At 31.4% G+C, this 19,992-nt stretch overlaps 1 protein-coding gene across 1 annotated transcript; it reads right to left on the bottom strand.

Moving 5' to 3' along the window:
• Window positions 1-271: 271 nt before the first annotated feature.
• LOC120089713 lies at window positions 272-3,987 on the bottom strand. Its single transcript, XM_039047079.1, has 3 exons — window positions 3,056-3,987; window positions 2,350-2,527; window positions 272-1,021 (listed from the first exon to the last, which is right to left on the bottom strand). The coding sequence occupies exons 1-3, from the start codon at window positions 3,758-3,760 to the stop codon at window positions 516-518; spliced, it is 1,389 nt and encodes a 462-aa protein (XP_038903007.1). The 5' UTR covers window positions 3,761-3,987; the 3' UTR covers window positions 272-515.
• Between the last annotated feature and the right edge of the window lie 16,005 nt (window positions 3,988-19,992).

Here is a 19,992-nt window from a genome sequence, read left to right as displayed (position 1 = left end):
ACTCTAATATTACTTTTTTTTTTCATATTATTATTGTTTCTTTTTTGAAAAAGACATGAATGCCATTCATTCACACTACTTGATGGAGCTGCATTGAATGGCATACACTAACTTTTTGTCAGAATTAGAATGGCATCAAAGTAAGGAAAACCTGCTAACAAAATCGACAAGCAGGAGCTGCCATTAACCATCTCTTCACTTTTTAACTGACATGTCCTTTTCAAATTATGTTTTCCAAAGCACAAAAATGGACTTCATTTTATATAATATGGAGGAGAAGAAGGGGGGAAATGGGCATTTCAAAAATTAAAATTGAAGATGATAATATATGGAGGGATAATGAATTTACAAATCATAGTGATGTCCCTTTCATCCTAATCTTTCTACTTAAGAGGTGTTAAACTTAAACCTATGCTCTTAAAGTCAGATTATATATTCCTAAAAGTAATTAAAAATCTAGAGATTATTTTTGTGGAAACTTAAAATATTGTTTTTGTGGACTCACTCAATTGCAGTTAATGTAGTTCAGGTTGCATTTCCTCCACCAGCAAGCTGAAGATTGCAACCTCTATTTCTATGGCTATTTCTCTTCTCTGCTCCTTATTTCTCTTCCACCCATCAACCTCTTCTTTCAAGTCTTGCCCCACCATCACGTTGATAGCGTTCGAGTCCACTCGTTTCCACAAATCTGATCTCACGTACATTCCCTTCATCATCTCTTCTCTCTTCTCGATCACAACTAAGTCTCTCTCTTCCTCAGTAACGAGATTGCAGACAAGTGTCGTCATATCTCTGGCGGGTCGGTGAGGAATTTGGAACCTTGAACTGTCATTGGCCTCTATGTCGTGTTCTTTGATGTCCTTTTTGTAGTCTTCTTCTTCCTTGAGATGATCAATGTCATCGTCATCCTCGTCTTCGTCCTCGTCCTCGTCTTTTAATAAAAATGTCTCAAGTTCTACTGGGTCTAGTTCTGCTAGCCTCTCGAATCGTCGAAGTTTTTTCAGTAGCTGATGTTTCGCCTCTGAAAAGAATGACAAATATGACACAAACAGATCAGAATTAAATTTAAATTCATCATGAAAATATGCCTTTTTTACTTCAACTTCAAGTACAGTGGAAGTTTAAATCCTGGAAGGTGAAAAGAAAATTTGAAATCTTGATCGAAAATTCGACATTTATGCCATTTTGACTGTACAAAAAACAAGTAGGGCCACGACTATTACGATAATTCATGGAAAATTTTCGACCAAGTTCAAGCAACTGAAATGTACTAACGAGGTAGAAAATTTTATGTGGTTATTATTATTGTCAAAGTCCTTTTAATTGCAGACAGACAGACATCTTTTCGGTCTTCAAACTTTGAAATTCCACCAAGTGTTTCATCTCCAGTAAAGAGCAGAGCAGTAAATTCAGAAAGAGAATGAAGAAGTGGCAATGCAAAGAGTATCATTTGGAATCTCAAGCTCAAATGCAATCATATGTCAAATGAAAAAGGATGAACTAGACAGTTTAGCTATTTCATAGCTAAGAAGTACAAGATAATTAGTAGACAATGCAACAAAGTCAACTTTTACTGATGAAATGCATATGCCTAGTGACTAAAACAACTCATTAACATGCACTCACAGAATCACAGAATAGTCACTGATATGCTTCAAAATGCCTATTGAATACTCAAACAGTAAAAATGAAAATCGGACGAGCAGGGCGGGAGAGGGGGGACCTTGTTCTGAAGTACAGACAGGGATGATGGCATTTGAAGACAATGAATAAATTGGTTCAATGATTGAACAGTCTAATAAATTGAAGAGGACTCCCACAATTATAGCACCTCTCTTACAGCAAAATGTGGGACAGATTTGAAGTTTTGAAGAACAAGATAAAGAAAAGGGCCAGACTTCCAAAACATTTCTCCAACAGAAGAGGCCATCCAGACCGAAAACGAGTTCTCAACAATACCTTTGTGCTGAAATTTCTCGTGATGTCATCGTCAAACATTTTCCCCCTCTTTCCCTTTATTCTAGTACAGATTTACCTAAATTCAAAAGTTTGTCTTGGTTTCACCTCTACCCCTCTGATAATTCAAATCTTCCCAATGGAACCCACCAAAGATACAATTGTTTATATCTTAGCACAGCAATAAGCTTATGAGTTGTGAAGCTCTATTAACTATTTCTATAGAGTGTAACATACATACATTTGTATCAGTAACAAATATAAAGTTAGACAGTACCTAAATGCAAATGCCATCGATAACGACCGCACAACAAACTCGAATTGATACAGAAAAACAAAATTAATATGTTTCCTTTAGAAGATTAGCAGTTGGGTTGAATCATGCTTACATACGTTGTACAATGGCGAAGCTACGTTCCAAATTGTAATCATCCTCATCTTCACCATCCTCGTAATGTCCTTCATCATCGTCCTCGAACGGAGGATCCAATACCGACACGGGACTGCTCTGTTCTTTCTCTTCCTCCTCATCCTCGACCGGCAATTTTTTCAAGCCCTCTACATCATTGGCCTGTAAATTTGTGTGGAAACAAGGCAAAGAAAAGTTCACAAACTAACAAAAGAAAATGAATGTGAAATGGGATCTTTAATTTAGTTGGTTTTATAAAGTTGTTGATTTACACATCTTCACTTTACTGGGGTTTTTTTCCCCCTTTTTTTTCTCTTCTACTAATTATTATAATGAAGTCAAGGCCAAAAGAGAAAATTTTTAATTGTAAGAAGAGGGTCGGAATACAAAGGAAAATACAAAAGGGGGTTTGTCTTTTTCTTGGAGGGTCATAATTTTCCGGGAAAAAGGAAAGCGTGGAATTGAAAATGAGAGATTTATCAGTTTGTTCGTCAAAATTCAGAGTCCTTTTGGTGGGGTTGACGTGTTTTGACGCCTGAAACGGCAACATTCCGGCGGTAAATTCAGAGAATTTACATAACACTGCCGACAGTTGGTTTTTGCCGGTGAAACCCAGTTAATAAAAATGCAATTTCTACGCCAAGACGTTGAAAGATGAAACCCAAAAACAGTAATAAAAATAAGTAAAACCTGATGGTCTAGACGAGCCGGAGAAGACGCTGGCGAAGCGAGCTCCGGCGTCTGGTGACCGGGGGAAGGGCTCGATTGAAGCACAAATCGAAAAGGGCTATCGCATAAATTACTGTCACAGAAATCAAAGCCTGTTACATTACTTAGCCGAGAAACAGAGTCGTTCTCGTTCTCGTTCTCCTCAATCGCCATTTTCGCCGGCAATGGCGGGCCATCGCGGGGGTCATTTTTCCGACCATCTCCGTCGATCTCTCGCTTCCGAGCACGGCCCCGATGAGTCAAACGCTTAAGAAAAGAACCCAAAACTCCCAACCCATTCGATTTCCCAAGGGATTTGGATCTCGCAACCGTTGACTGTTTCTGAATCCTCAGAGCAGCTTCCAAAAGAAGTCCAGCCGTTCTAGCCGGAACATGAAGGAAAATGGGATTGGGGTTTCGACAAGGGGTTTTAACCGGAGACTGAAACCCAAAGAGCGGGGATGAGTTAATGAGATCAGGGGAGTGATTAAAAGAGAAAAAACAAGCGCTCCTGCAAAATTTAGCCGGAAAATCAGAGGAATGGGAAATGGGTTTTGGGTTATTGAGATGGAAATGGGATTTGAGAGAAGGGCGTTTGAGAAGGGAGCGTCTGTCGGCAATAAAATTGGTGAGAAGAAAGGGCTCTTGATCCTCTTTCAAAAGCTCGTGTAAGTGCTTTTGAGCCATGGAAGTGGCAGTAGCTCTGCAAAAGAGAAAACGAAAGCTAAAATGGGGGAATCAAATCGAGAATTCTTGTTTTGGGTTTAAGGTATGGATTTTCAGTAAAGCCCAAGTTGAAGAAATTTCAACTTTCAGTGGAGAAAAGATAAGTGTGGAAGTTGACACAAATAGAACAGAGCAAAAGAAACTGTGTGAGTGACAAAGAGAGAGAGAAACAGAGAGGGGAATGTGGAGAGAAGGACTTCCCTGATTCAAAATCAAGGCAGCAAAATCGAGGTTAATATGTAATTAAAATATAATTAGTATCTCAACCGTATAAAATTTTGTCCCTAAACTATTAAAATTTTAAATTTATACTCTATTCAATAACTATTTGCATTTTTGTATTTTCTTATTCAAAATTAAACTTATAAAGATTACTTTTCCTCTTTGATTGCTCCAGTATTTTAAAAAATTAAGTTAAGTTTAAATTAAAAAAATTGTTTATATTTTTTGAAATTTGACTATGTATTCAATTGTTTAGATAGAAAATATGAAACCTACTATAAAAAAAAGTAAGAAAGTAAATATAATATTAAAAAACTAAAACTAAAAAAGTAAAATGGTTATCAAATAGATCTTTGTTATTGAGATTTCGAATTTTTTAAAATTCACAAATTTACTGGACATAAAATTTTAAGTTATACTAACTAGAATAATTAATTTTTAATGATGTTAAATTTGTTGATGACTTATTAGACAAGAATCAAAAGTTTTTAAGGACTAAATAACAAAACTTGAAAACTAAACTTGTAATTTAACCTTTAAATTATACGTTTGTTCATGAACTTTTAATTTTGATTCATTTGGGTTCTTCGTATTTTCAATTTAGTCCTTATTCTTTTTAAACATTTGTTTTCATTCTCTAAACTTTCAAAAAGTTACAATTTTGATTCATATTTACAAATTTTAATATAAAATGTGTACATCATCATGAAAATTCTTTAATGCGAAATTATTATTATATTTCAAGAAAGTTATAGAGAGTGTGGTTGGAAGTAAGATTTTAAAAAACGAAGAATCAAAAGAGTCGTTTTTAAGAGGAAGAAAAATCAAATTAAATATTTAAAAAATATAAAGGCTAAAATAGATAAAACTTAAAAACATGATGAAACTAATACCTAAATCATTTAAAAAATTCTTTGATTTTAGCTACAGCATACATTGTAAGTAACACTAATCTTAAATAAATTGACATGACATATCAATTTAAAAAATGAGAAATAGTTCATAACAAAAGAGCAAGTTATATAAGATTAGAAAAGCCTTTTATTCAGTAATGTTTTATTTATTTGGCATATTTATATGTCATATCATCATTTGTTCATTTCAATATTTAAGTTGCTAAGTTAAGCAAAAAGTCATTTAATTGAAATTAAAATGAATCATAAGAGACATAAAGATTTAAAATTCTTAGTTCAAATTAACCATAACAAGCAATTATAAACTAAATTTATATTTGAGCTAGATATTAGAGACAAATTAATTCCAATAGTAAGATTTAAAGGTTTTTTGTCCACATGACATGTATGGGATTATTGATTAAAAAAATGGAATAACATTAAACTAACACTTTGAGAGGAAATCTAACAAGAAAACAAATGTAATGTGAGAAAAAGACATGATTCATAACTGTATATTAGTTTAATAATAACCAACAATTTGGTTTTATTAACTGTAGTTAACTTAATATATAACATGTCAGAAAAAAAAAAAAGAAAAAGAAAAAGAAAAAAGGGCTAACTGTCTGGAAATTGAAGAGTAGTGTTAATTTTCAGAAAGATTGTATGGTCACAGAGAAGAAGTGAGATAATAATAATATTTACTAATTATTTATAATTCATTGCTTTCTCTCTCCTTTCTCTCTCTCGAATTACATCTTCCATTGTTAACTTGTGAAGGTGAGAGGAAGAACAAATAAAATAATAAAAAAACATTTTTTTAAAAAAAATGGTCTCATTGGGTGTTATTAATGAAATATTTAGTGAAATTAGTTGATATGTTGAGGATAGCGAGTTTGTTTGTTTATTTTTTAATTAGGGAAATTACATTGTATGGCAAATTCATTTTAAGAAACCAAATTCATGACTTCAACTTTTTTGTAATTGCAGGTATGACAATCATATAAAAATCAGATAACAATCACATAGAAATCTGATAGCAATCAAATTTGTAGACAGAAGTTTTTTGACATATTTACAAAAAAGTAAAACTTAAAGACACGCGCTCAATTTTCAATTTTTTTATTATTAAAGTTGCAACTGCCCTTTTTATTATGTAAGATTTTTTTTATTGGGACTGAAATTTAGTTTTTATTTGGTTATTTAATCGCAATCTCTATAGTTTGTATTAGCTTTCTTTTGATTTTTGAAATTTAAAAAATGACATGTTTAATTTTCAAAACTTAAAATTTGTGTGTACTATGTGAGGATAAACACCAAATATATATATATATATATCTATATATTTAGTTAGTTAGGAATATGTTAATTGTTACATCTTAATTTCAGATTAGGTCAATTGTCGATCCACCATATTTATTTAGATTTGTTTAAATCAAAACCAATTTCAAACATTAAAGACTAATTATAAATCAAATTCAAATATCGAGATCAAACATATCACTTTTGAAACTTCAAGATCAACCAAATAGCAATAAATTAAATTCAAATTATAAGGATCAAAAGAGTCCAAAATAAAAATTAAATTTAAATTTGAGAACCAAGAATGTATTTTGTCCTATTACTAAAAAGTATAAATATGATGTAAAAAAAAAAAGACAACGGGTCATAATGATTAGGTCTAAGAAACGAAAAGCGTTAACATATCTATCTTAGCTTATAATTTTAGGGTAAATTAGATTTTTGTTTTTGAACTGTTAAAGTAGTCACTTTTAGTTTCAATACTCAAAACAATGGTTGATATTTTGCTATCACAATTGTATAAGTGATTGAATAACATGATTTTAAATACTTATATGGTTAACTTATTGATGTGATTTTTTTAAAGAATTTTCAAAAATAAAAAAAATAAGAAAAATTGTTTATACAAAATAGCAAAATTTAATATTTTTTATAGATATTGATAGAGGTTGAAAGAAGTCTATCAGTATCTATCAGTGATAGAACGATAGAATTCTATCATTAATACTATGTGATAAATATTAATAGAAGTTTTACTATTTCTATAAATAATTTGATATTTTTTTATTTGTTATTTTTTTTTTTTTAGTAATAATGTGATTATTAGTTATAACTATATATAAACCGTAAAATATACAAACGGGGATGATTATTAACTTTCTTAAGAAGATAAATATTGGGAAAATTTTAAGATAAATGAATTAAATCTGACTAAAATAGGATTTGGACTTATTGTACAAACATGATATATCATATAATTTTGTTTATATTTTATATATTTTGAGGAAAAAACACATTTCTAGCATATATTTTTATGTCCCACCTTGTACTTCCATTTTTTATACAATGCTCCCCTCCATAAGAATGCAATGCTCATTTATTTCATCCAACTAGCTTTTTTTTTAACAAAAAAATAAATTTTTTCCCTGTTTTTTTCCCTTCCTTCTTCTACCCATCCTCTCTTTATAAATGTTTCAAAAATCAAAACCTTTCATTAGGATTTTCTTCTTTTTTTCCTTTTTTTTTTAAAAAAAAAAAAAAAAAAAAAAAAAAAAAAAAAAAGAGCAAAGGAATATGCAAACCGTTCTTTGTTTTCCTTTTACAATTAATATACATGATTTTTTACTCTATGTTGGTTGAGTTTTTTAAATGAAGTGGACAAAGCCAAAAAATATATGTATATAAACATAACGATAAATGTTCTCCAAAATTAAAATCACCATTTTATTTTTATTTTTATTTTAAACAATTAAATCAATTTCTCAATTGAAAACTAATCATCTTTTAAAAAAATAATTTTAAAAACTAATTTGAATTAGAGGTTGCTTTTGTGGGTCTAATTTAATAAAATTATAAACTTTTTAATTTTGTGTCTAAAAAATCTATGAAGTTCAAAATATCCATGCATCATTAAATGTTCAATAGATTTAATAGACTATTAGACACCAAAAAAAAAAAAAAAAAAACTCGTTGATGCCAAATTTTGACTAAGGGTAAACATACTTGGCCCCCACGTGACAACAATTGTGAATATAATTTACGGAAGAGAGGACTTGCAAAATAAAGCAAAAGAGCTCTGATGTCTAAGTCAATAAGAAAACTAGATATATAGAAAAAATCAGAACTTCTAAGTCACCTCATGTGGAACCATATGGGGTGTATTTACAAGGAAAGTTGACTTAGGTTGTTCCCTAGGGTTTCACAATCGCCTTAGAATAATTTGATGACCTGTCGGGCCAAGAGGCGAGCCCGATTTTATGTTTGGCTAGGGTCGATCAAGGTCAAGCATCTTGTTTGAGCCATATCTCGGGTCAGGACATGCATCATTAGGCATTTGACAAAGCTCGGCCTTGGCCTTGGTCAAGGTCGAGCACGATGGCTTAGGCCAGGCTTGGGCATGACCTAAGCCACCTCTCTCTTCCTTGGCCTATTTTGGTCCTCAATTTCTACTTTGGCTCGTATCATACTTCTTCTTGATCTGTTCGATTCTAAATGTCAATTATATCATTCAGTCTAAAATCACCCATAAGATTAGGCTTCACTCTCATGTTGGATCTCGAGATTTGACTACTTGTTATGAGCTAAACATTCTAAGCTCGACTTAGGAGTATATTTTCTTCTATCATGTGCTATTTCAATGACCCTGTCAGTCGACTCAAAGTAAGGTCTGAGCTTCTCACAGGTGTCTATGTAAGATGCCCGCAAATTGACCCATCCAACCTGTAAGATGGATATTGGGTACTTTCTTGGATGGTGCTCTAGGTCCTAGAGTTATCTCAGCGGTGTTTTAGGATGCACTACAATAAATGTACCATTTAATAGCATCTGACCGTAGCATGTCTTATAACACGCTATAAAAAATAAAAGGGAACCATGCAAAATGAAAGCGCGCAAAAGTCTTGCAAAGAAATGCTTTTTTTTAGGTTTTTCCTCGTTATGTTAAGCCTTCACACAAAATCTCTCAGATTTCATTTTTATTCTCTCTCCATATCTACTATTCTCTCTTAAGTTGTTCATCTGTTTCATCTTCTTCATCTAGATTCTCTCTGTTTCTCCATATCTACCACGTTTCCATGTCTCCGATCGTCTCCAATATCACTGCACATTCATGGTGTCTCCACGTTTTCTCTGAAATTCTATCACCCAAAATTTCTAGATTTCTTTTTAACCCAAAATTTTTAGATTTCTTTGTCTCGTCAATTTGAGTTTAGATGGAATCGAAGTCCTTAGGAACTGGAGATACGCAAAGACAATAACAAGAGTGGTGAAAATGTTTCTAAGGAAGAGTAAACTAGAACACACCAAGTTTAAGGTTTTTATGATTTAAGTTTTTCTCCTATTGAATCTTTTGTTATCGTTCTTCTTTTTGTTCCGTAGTCTTTCTATTTTTACTACTAAATGTGAAAACTTTTGCTTCTGAGGCCTGTTTTATGAAAATACATTATCTGATTTGCACTTTTATGGCTTCAACTATTGGTTACATCTTCATACATTATTAATTTGTGATACCCCACTTTGATTTAGATCTTGCCTAATATGTCTTTCACATATAAGTTTAATTTCACACAAATTTCGAAGTTTAAGAGACTCAACTTGAAATTTGATCAATGGTTTCAATGGTGCCAATCTTGTTGCAAAGCATTTGATTTATAGATTTAGATTAGTTATCTGGTCATGTGGGCTTGTCTTGGCAATTTTTTTGTTTTTTTGTTTTTTTGTTTTTTTTTTTTTGTCCTCATTTTTCATAATTTTTAATCTATCTGAATTACTCTAATCTGATGACATGAGGAAAAAACTCATTTCATAGTATTAAATATTAATTAGAGACCATTGGAAAGAATTGAATCATGATTGATATCTTATATTTAGTTGGATTTTGACGCAATAGTTACCGTGTGTTTATTTGATTTAGATTGGCATATTACATTTACAATGTGTTGACATTATGTTGGTCTCTTTAGTTTCTTTAATTCTTATATAATTTAACTCGATTTTACCTTTATTATAGTATGTAAGTGCATCTAAATTTTTTCCTTTGTTTATTTTCAATACATTAATATTTTCTTCGTCTTTTCTCGAACCGCCATTAACAAGCATCTCCTTCATCATCGTTTGCCATCGTCTAAAATTAGGTATCTCTTCATACCATTCTTCTTCTCGATTTTCACCACCATTTTCCATAATTGTAATTCTCTCTCTCTCAAAGAACAGAAATTTCATCTTCCTCTTAAGGTTTCTTTCTCTAATTTTTCTTAATTTCAGTTCTTACCCGCACATTGACTAAATTGAAATCGCACATAATTATGCAACTAAAGATTTGGGATCTCAAGATTCTTTTAATTTGGCCATTTGAAGACTCACAAAACAAAGCACAAAACCATCAAGTTTGTCATTAGCAAAGTTAGCATATGTATCCATGTCTTCTTAACTTAAACATTACAAAAGTTTTCTTTTGTGCTAATATTGTTGGCTTTTATTTTACTCTAACTCTTCATTTTCTGCTCTGGTAGAGTAATCCATACAATTAAGCTAAAAAGGAGTTTAGGTATCATACAAATATTTAGGAGGAAACGTTTAGGCAAGTAATTAAAAAGTTGAAATTTTGATTCTGTGTTGTTTTCTATTTGCCTTTGTATTTGATTCCATAAATTGCTTATTATTTTTCACTTTCCACATTTTTCTCTGTGTAGTTTCCCTCTCTTTTGGCTTTTCATTTTAGTTTGTCCAGTATAGAAGACAAGATGGATGAATACAAAATATGAGACATTTCAATTTGTTTTCTTCTATTAATAATGTATTTTTAATTGTAAAGGAACATCCAAATAAGTAAGCGAAACCATTGTTAGCTTGAAGAAATCTCATTTTGAATACTTCATTTAATATGAACGGTTGGAAACGGCAAGACCTTCAGACGACAAATAGGACAGTAGCAAACGGTCAGGTCACAGCGATCGAGCAAAGATTAAAACCTGCAACACAAAAGCTCGTTATAGGTTGAGTCGCGGAGCTTGCAATCTTTAAGACGTTCCGCGGCTCTGTCCAAGTGTGCAAATAGGTCATGAATATTGTCATGTCGTCCCCAGGATAAAAACAGCCTAAAAAGAAAAACCTGCCACGGCGGACCAAGTTTTTCTTCCGAACCTAATTGGTCTATTTCCTCACTCCATCCAAAACATAGGTACCCCTTGGGGCCCAAACCCAAAATCCAAGGTTGGAGTACAAGAAAGCTTCCAAATCAAAATTTTCTAATGTGGGATTCTTCAACAAATGTTGGTTCCCTCTTATTTTGAAATTTAAATTTTCACCTAACATGAACAATTGAAATATTAGCTGCATATTGACATGGAAAACAACTCACCAATTTGTTTTGTCTAAACCCCTTTGCCATGATTTGCATCTACTTGGGCTTCACAATGAGGGAACTTTTTTTTTTATAGATAAGGTCCCTCTATTTCATGATAGGGACCATGGGCTTGTATAAGAAAATTTTGGTTATAGTCAATCTGAAGGAGTAATCTAACATGCAGCGAAATAAATCAGAATCAATAAGCATTCTAACTACTCTTAATTTGAGTTTTAAACATGTTATTCGAAAGAAGTTCAAAGAGGGTTTGAAGCAAAACTTACCTTTGAAGACTTAATCCATGAATTCAGTAGAATCACTTCAAGATTGAGCTTGAAACTTCAACAAGACCACCACCAAGATCTTCTCTACAAGGCTCAATAAAGAATATATGGTGGAAACACTCAAATCTTGCTGAATTAGAGAGGGATTTTGATGGGTTTGAGAGGGTTTTCAATTTTCCAGTAGTTTGGTTAGAATTCCAGAAATTCTCTCCAAATTTCTCTGCATGCAACATGTATATATATACACTAAATTATGCAGGAATATCAAGCTACATGGAAAGCAACTCTATCTTGAAGAATTTGATGGAAAATGGTGAATTCTCACTTTGAAGAGATAGTGGATTTTGATTCTAAAATCAAATTTTCCAAATTTGATTTTAGTTTTAAATAAAACTATTTTATTTAAATTTTCTTTTTATAAAATTAATTTATATAAAACTAATTTTATTTTAATTAAACCTTTTAATTAATAGAAAATTAATTTAATATCTTAATATTAAATTAATAAAATACCAATTCCACCAATATGATTCAATTGCATATTTAAATCATAATTTAAATATAAATTGATTCTCCAATTTCATTTAATTTCAACTAAATTAAATGTTTTTAATTGTATCAAATACAACCAATCGAAAACCCTAATAATTGGATTTGAACATTTCAAATTCATAATCCTAATTCTAGAATTCATCCAATTCAATACTCAGTTTGTTATTCCAATTTATGAGCTAGTAGAGGGACCTAATTGACCTATAGATCATGAACTCCAACGATCTGTACTTAATTCGTTAAACTCTTTAATCGAATTAATTACTATTAACGAATTAATTACTATTCGTTAACTATCAAGACACACCACTATAGTTCGATAGTTGCACTCTTCTCACTGTAGATATATTTCTGTCCATGTAAACCATAATAAGTAAATCGATCCTTCACAGGTCGTTCGTAATTATAGTTGGGTCAAAATTACTGTTTTACCCCTATAAATACATCTTGTTCCTTAAGTTCCCACTAACCCTTTAATGAACAATTTAATTCATAATACCACTTATGAATCATGTCCCTCTCCATCATGGGAAGGACAGGTCCCTGTTGTTCAAGACCTGGAATCAGCACTTAAGAGAACAACTCATCTGCTAACCCTAAAATGGGTAGGAGTGAATTCCATCTTATAGAGTTATATCCTCAGCTATCCATCCGGTCTTATCCCCAAAATGTAAGGCTTATTGAGCAATATTGTTGGACTACCCTCACCCATGCAGATCAAAGGATAATCTCGAATAAACAGGAGTTTATAGCTGGCTCAGGATTAAGTTCGAGTTATCCTAGGTTACTTTAATTTGAAATAGTCAGTTTTAATAGTAAATGGTCGTTATAAAGAAAAAAAAATGACTATTTCATGATCCAGTCTATATGCAAACTCATTGATAGGATGCCCCCACTCACATGTCTCTATATGAATGATCTGTGGACCGCATTATTTGTACTACCTACCAGGATGAGATACCTAATTTCATCTATATACTTATAGACCATTTAAGTTATATACTATTAACTTGATCCTGTTTATATCACCACATAAAATTAAAGTATTCATACTATAGTCATAGTTATGTTTATTGGATTAATAGAATGAAAAAAAAAACTTTATTGAAATAAGATACTCAATAATATTTTATTGATAAATAGAATGTTTAATAAAAAATTTACGAACTGCAAGTTCTAGGACATTCCCAACACAATCTTTGGTCATTTTTGGTCGTTCATAGTTGTTTTGGAAGTTAAAATGATACATAGGTATTTTAGATTGTTTTGGGAGTTAAAGTGTCACTTATACATTTTAATATCATTTACGAGCATCTGGTTATAAATGGCATGGATCCAACTTATAACATTTGGTACCATCATGGTGAAAAAGTACCATCAACAGTAGATAAAGTTGAATTATAGTAAATGTTTGAAGATGAACCATTTGTAATAATTTTAGTCTAAACGAAGAAGAAAAATGAGGAACCTTTTGTGAACATCGATGTCACTAGAAAGGTCGTAGATGCAAATACTTTATTGTATCCACAATGTACTAAGTATACAAAAATGCCTGCCATTGTATCGTTATACAACATTAAGGCTACTAATGATTGACCGATAAGCTTCACAAGTCTTTTAGATCTTTTACATGGCATGTTACCGCTTAAAAATGTCATCCTAAGATCTACATATGAAGTAAAGAAGTTTATGAAAGTATTTGATTTAGGATATGAAAAAATCCATGCTTGTGTAAATGATGGTTGTTTATTTACGAAAGAGAACAAAGACTTGGAGAGTTGTCTAATTTGTGCAAATTTTCGATGGAAGGTAGATAGACATACCAAATAAATGAAGCAAGATATACAAAAAAAAAAAAAAAATGAGATACTTTCTACTCATTCCAAGGCTGAAAAGAATGTTTCAATTGCATGACATGTCTAAACTACTATGGTGGCATGCAAACCATAAAAGTAATTATGGAAAAATGCATCATCTAGTTAATTGTGTGTCATGGGGGTCAATTGATGCAAAGTGACCAGATTTTTCTAATGATTCACGTAACATAAGATTTGGTCTTTCTACATATGGTCTTAACCCATTTTCTAACCTCAATGGTAGTTATAATTGTTGGCCAATCATGCTTGTAATATATAATCTACCTCTATGGTTGTGTATAGCGAAAGAAGATTAATGTATAATATTATTTCATTGTGTTGTTTCAGAATTTGCTTAAAAGGAAAGTTGTAGCAAACAGAAAATGTAGAAGGTCTTGTAGTGCACCCCAATATACAATTGAACAACAACAATCTTATCGTACTTTGGAGAAAACATCGTGGAGATTTGAAAAATCATTCAGTGATCCGACGACCCAAATGAGTGATGACGAAACTAGTGAAGATGAGCAACTATTACTCCATCCTACAAAAGTTGTTAATCAAAAGATAATGAATGAACTAGAGAATGTAAAGTTTAGTTTAGGGAAAGAAGCCGGTAAGACTCATAGAAATTTTGAGTCTAGGAATAGGGATTCTTCTACCATTACTCTTTCCCACTTACCACATGACAATAAAACTGTTCATCTTAAGTGTGAAAAAAAGAAAAATCTTTCACCAAATTACAAATATTATCCATTAGATTCTTTTATTGCTCGTACAAGAGCATCATTTCTCTGGTTGTCAACCACTGAACAGGTTCAAACTACTATTGTAGACGATGTAGAAAAAGTTGTCGAACATCCTAAAGACCAATCGAAACCCAAAAAAACAAGAGGATGCACAAAAATGAAAATATGAGCAAGAGTTGAAATTAAATGTACGCTACAAATGGTTTGGACAACCTATTAGGGCAACATCTATTGGGTTGGATTTTTTTTAGTTCACTTGTTAAAGAAGTAATTTTAGTAAATGTGGATAATTGGAAGAAGGTTTCAACAAGGCAAAAGGAAGTTTTATGGCATTTTATTAAGGTATGTAAGCTTTATGTATGGTTTAGTATGTAAATGACTTTATTATTATGATTAAGTTTCATCTTTTTATGTTTTGTTTTTTAGGCACGATATAACACTGATCAAGCATAGCAGAAAAATACTACTTTCAAAAAATGGGTGAGTTGTGGAGGGCAAGCAAGTCCCCTTTGGTGAGTCAAATTTGAAATGCATCAGCTGATGAGGAGTTGGTTGAGCTTAAGCCAGATAATATTTCCTCAATACATGATTGGATGGACTTTTTCAAGGGAAAAACAAGTGCAATATTTAAGGTATGTGATACATATTTGTTGGGTAAAATGATAATGTTTTTATTACTTAATGTTTAAGATCTGGAAAAAAGTTCAAACTTCATACTTTATTTGTTGGCTTTTGTGTTGGACATAATTTTTTTGGCAAAAATTAAATTCCTATAAATGAAAAAAAAAAAAAAAAAAATCCTCACACTTGTAGTTGGAAAGGTTATGCTCGACTGGTGGAGGATATGGTATAATTCTTCATAATAATATTGTTAGGATTTAACTCACTTGATAAATAATATTCTAACTTGTTATTGCTTAACCATGTGTATAAGCATAGTTCTTGTTCTTTAACTACAATTACACGAGTAATGGTTTGGAAAAGGCACACTTAAAGAAAGATGGTTAACCGATTAACTCACAAGTAACCGACAGTTTGATATGTAAACTCCCCCACCCATTAGCTCCATTGACTTTAAGTTGCTTATGAATCATTATTATGTGTGTATGAAATATGTTATTTTGATTATGGGATTTTGAGACTCTTGGTTATTAGCTCCATTGACTTTAAGTTGTGAATTTGGACTTCTCGTTTAACGTAGTTTTATCATTATGCCCCTTAATGATTTGAATGAGTATTCTGAATTATTTTGATTATAGGATTCAGACTTTAGGGTTGTTAGCTCCATTGAATTTAATTTATGCACAATGTTGGACTTCTTGTCTCCCTCTCCTCATTTTAGGAATAAGATTCTTGGTTGTGTTATATTATATAATGTCGTTATGACTTTTTTAACTTTGTAGGAGCATATTGAACAAAATAGTAGTCATGAAGAAGCAAATTCTCATTCAAATAATGTGGTCAATGATGCAATTAGTACAGTTTTAAGGATTAGGATTTGGGGTGACTAAGTCAATGTTATCCATATCAACTCAAAAAGACAAGATTATTGCATCTCTTGAAGACAAGTACAACTAGAGTCCAATATGGTTGGGTTGAAGATGGTAGTATCTTCCTTACTAAAGGAAAAGGTAATGTTATTATTAACTCTTTTTTAGTCATTTAAAGTTATTGTTTCAAAATTCTAATTATTAATGTTGTCTCTTTATACATATATAAGGTAAAGTTGGACGAAAAAAAAATTATTGATGCCACTAATGTAACAACTCCAACACATATTTCGAATCCAATTACCCATTCTTCACGGGTAAATTTATCTTCCATACTATATTTAATGTTTTTATTTATATTGTATTCAAAATTACTATAAGTTGATATTTTGCATTTTTTATATTGGGAAAGAGTGTTAAAATACTCACCATAAATGCATGCTTCTAGATTAGTTTGGCTCTAGAGAAGTAATTGTTAAAAGATGGTCTTCTAATGATCCAAAAACATTGGTTCATCAGATCCCTCCTGATCCAAATGCAGTGTGCGTGTGAGTTGATACAGTAAGAAAGCATGATTCAATTTTATGGAGGCCTATTTCTGACATGGTTGTCATTGATGATGCATTAGGCACCACTATTACTTAGCTGGTTGATAAAGTCAAAATATATAAGCAAATTTTTTTTTCAACTTAGTTGAAGTATTTTATGTGAATAATACTATTAATATGGTTTATTAGTTGATGAATTATTAGAGTTAAAAATCATAATGTTTTTGTATTTTATTAGGTGAATGAAGTGGCGACACAAGCGAGAGCTACATAGGATGATAAGTACAATTGTATTGGATGCTTTTGAAAATAAGAAAATTAAATTATACTTTTGATCGTGTGAACTTTTGGTTTGTGAATGGTTTTATTATTATTATTATTATTATATTTTAGAACTTTAAATATTCTATGTACATTTAAAAGGAAATGAACTTTTAATCATATACAGAAAAAGAGCTACAAATGTGAACAAAAATAACATTTAAAACATGTTAACTTTCTATTGCTCCTCTCTCAATGCCATAGAAAAAAGTTTTGTATGCATTTTTTTTAGTGCTATAAAAGAAGTTATAGGATATAAAGTATAGCACTTTGGCCAATACTATAAAATATAAAGCATAGCACTTTCTATAACGTTGAAAAAAATGCTATAATACGATTTGAACAACAGATATGACAATTTAGAGAAAATGCTATAAAAGGATTACAATGGCGTTTTTACATGCTATAAAAATTTTAAAATAAAGTTTTAATAGTGTTTGTTTCATGCTATTTAAAACGCTATAATATGGTTAACTCAACATTTTTTTCCAGCTTATTAAAAATGCTATAAAATACTTTTTGTTGGGATTGATGTTCTAAATCTCTTGTATTCTTGTAGTTTGTAAACTCTGTATAAACAAGTTGTTATTAATAAAATAATTATTAATTTATGAGCATACACTCAATCCAATAAACTAAAGATCCTAGGTTATTTTATGTAATTTAAACAAGTATGTAGAGACATACAAGTGGATCTTATTTAAATAATAACCTAAATGTAGATGGATAAGGTTGGGTACCTTATCTTAGTGACACTATGGATACGACCCACTTTGTAGGTGTTACAAGTTTTGTAAAGTGCTACAAATAATCTGATTCTGATTATTCATGTAGAGACATGTGTTGGGTATCCTATACAAAGAGTTTGTATAAGACGAGACTACGAAATGATTAGTCTCTTTATATAACGCCATTAATAACAGAGACTTACATTTCACTAGGATGACCATAGGTGACATGACTTAAATCCTGAGTGAATTGTGAACTCCTGCTTATAAAGGCGGTCCTTTGATTTGTATGGGTGAAAGTGGCCAGATTATCAACTCAATAAACCTACCATTATGGGGATTCTTCTGACTGTGGAGCTAGAAACGCAGCTACACAAAACAGAATTCACTTTTTTTCTGATGTTTAGGCAAGTAGATAAATTACTCCCTTAAGGGTTGATTCCGAGGCTTAAACATAGCAGCCACACCCTCTCCTCCCGAAAGAGACTTGATCATAATTGGACTATGACTTATTGTTCATTAGAGAGATCAGTGGTATTTAAGGAGTTAGATGTAACTATAGGGGCAAAACGGTAATTGGCCTAGCTATACTTACGAGCAATTTATGAAGGGTCATTGCACTGTTGATCGGTTATATCTAATGAACACAAAAATTTATCTGTAGTGCGAAGAGTGCAGCTGTTAATCTTTAGTGGAATGACTGGCAGTTAATGGATGTTGGGTAATTAAATTAAATAGCTTAATTAATTATCCAAGTACCGTTGGAGCTTCAATCTATAGGTCCATAAGGTCCCCTCTGTAGCTCAACAGAGATTTAATTGAGAATTAATTTTGGATTAATTTGAAGTGTTTAAATTAATTGAGTGAATTAATTAAATTAATTATATATGTAATATAATTAATATAATGTCTTTGATACATTATAATATAAGGTAATATGAGAGGAATTTGAATATGATTCAAATACTATATATGAATGAGATTCATGTAATTAAATTTAATATAAATATGATTTATATTAAATACCATAAATAAGTTTAGAGGAATTAAATATTTGGATATGATCCAAATATCAATTAAATGAATGAGATTCATATAAATGTGATTTATATTAAATGTCATGTATTATTAGGAAAAAATAATACTATAGGTTATGTTGTATTTGATGCAATATAAAACTATAGTCTATATGTTATGTTTGATATAACATATAGTGTGTATATATATTAAAGTAGTTACTATATATATATATATATATATATATATAATTTAATCTAAATTAATTTTAATTAAAGGGAGAGAGTTGTAACTCCCTCCCTATTTTCACTCAAGTTAACATGGGTTGTGAGAAGAATGTAGTTACCTTCTTCTATATTTTTTGGATCCCAAAAATCTCTCTGGAATTGACCCCGCAGAAATTGTATAGAGAAGAAAAGTTCTTATCCTCCCTCTCCTCCTCTCCATCTCCTTCCTTCTTCCAAAGCCCTAAGGCAGAGCCCACACCTTCTGCCATTCTTAATCCCTAAGGAGAATACAGGAGGCTCCATTTGGTGGTATCCCTTTTGGAGAAAAAGATCCATTCGAGGGAGTTCTTGAAAAATTCGTTCTTCAAATGTATTTTCTTCTTCCCTTTTTCTTTAGAAAAGCATGTTGGTTTAGATTAAATCCATAATCCTTCTCGTTTAATTCTGTAATTCTCATAAATTCTGTGAGAATTAAAAATTAGGATCGATCCCCGCATTCCACTGTAGGAACCTTCGTTGGTTTTCTGTTCACTTTTAACGTCATTTTTTCCATGTTATTAAAAATGCTATGAAAAAAAAAAACATAGTGTTTTAGTTTAACGCTATGAAATGTTGACATAGCATGATAATTCTACAATAAAAAAGGAACTTTTTACAACATATGTTATTGCAGACAAAGAACGCTGGACTTTCAATAACATTGCCAATGACAGCGTCTCGAAAAACGCTATCAAATCCTACGATAGCATTTTTTTGTCTACTATAGTATATGATATTTGTTGTAGTGGTAGTTCCTAGATTATCCTAGGGATGAGCCAGTCAATTAGGGTAGAGGTTTGGGGTTCCTCTAGGTTTAATTATTACAAAGCCAACCCTCTTTCGAGACCCCGTACTGAATCTTGTCGAAAAGATGAAAATCGATTTCCTTAAGATTATAAGCAC

The sequence above is a fragment of the Benincasa hispida genome, chromosome 11 (genome assembly GCF_009727055.1).
Source record: "Benincasa hispida cultivar B227 chromosome 11, ASM972705v1, whole genome shotgun sequence".
NCBI lineage: Eukaryota > Viridiplantae > Streptophyta > Magnoliopsida > Cucurbitales > Cucurbitaceae > Benincasa > Benincasa hispida.
Note: the sequence above shows the minus strand (reverse complement) of the source record. Positions and strands in the feature narration are given on the sequence as shown.

What these genes read in the sequence shown, in the direction of transcription:
- LOC120089713 (XM_039047079.1), bottom strand. Translation starts at nt 3,760, where the DNA reads ATGGCTCAAAAGCACTTACACGAGCTTTTGAAAGAGGATCAAGAGCCC. An exon ending in CGGCTCGTCTAGACCATCAG is followed by an intron (nt 2,528 to 3,055) that starts GTTTTACTTATT and finishes ACAAATTTACAG; the next exon opens with GCCAATGATGTAGAGGGCTT. An exon ending in TAGCTTCGCCATTGTACAAC is followed by an intron (nt 1,022 to 2,349) that starts GTATGTAAGCAT and finishes CATTCTTTTCAG; the next exon opens with AGGCGAAACATCAGCTACTG.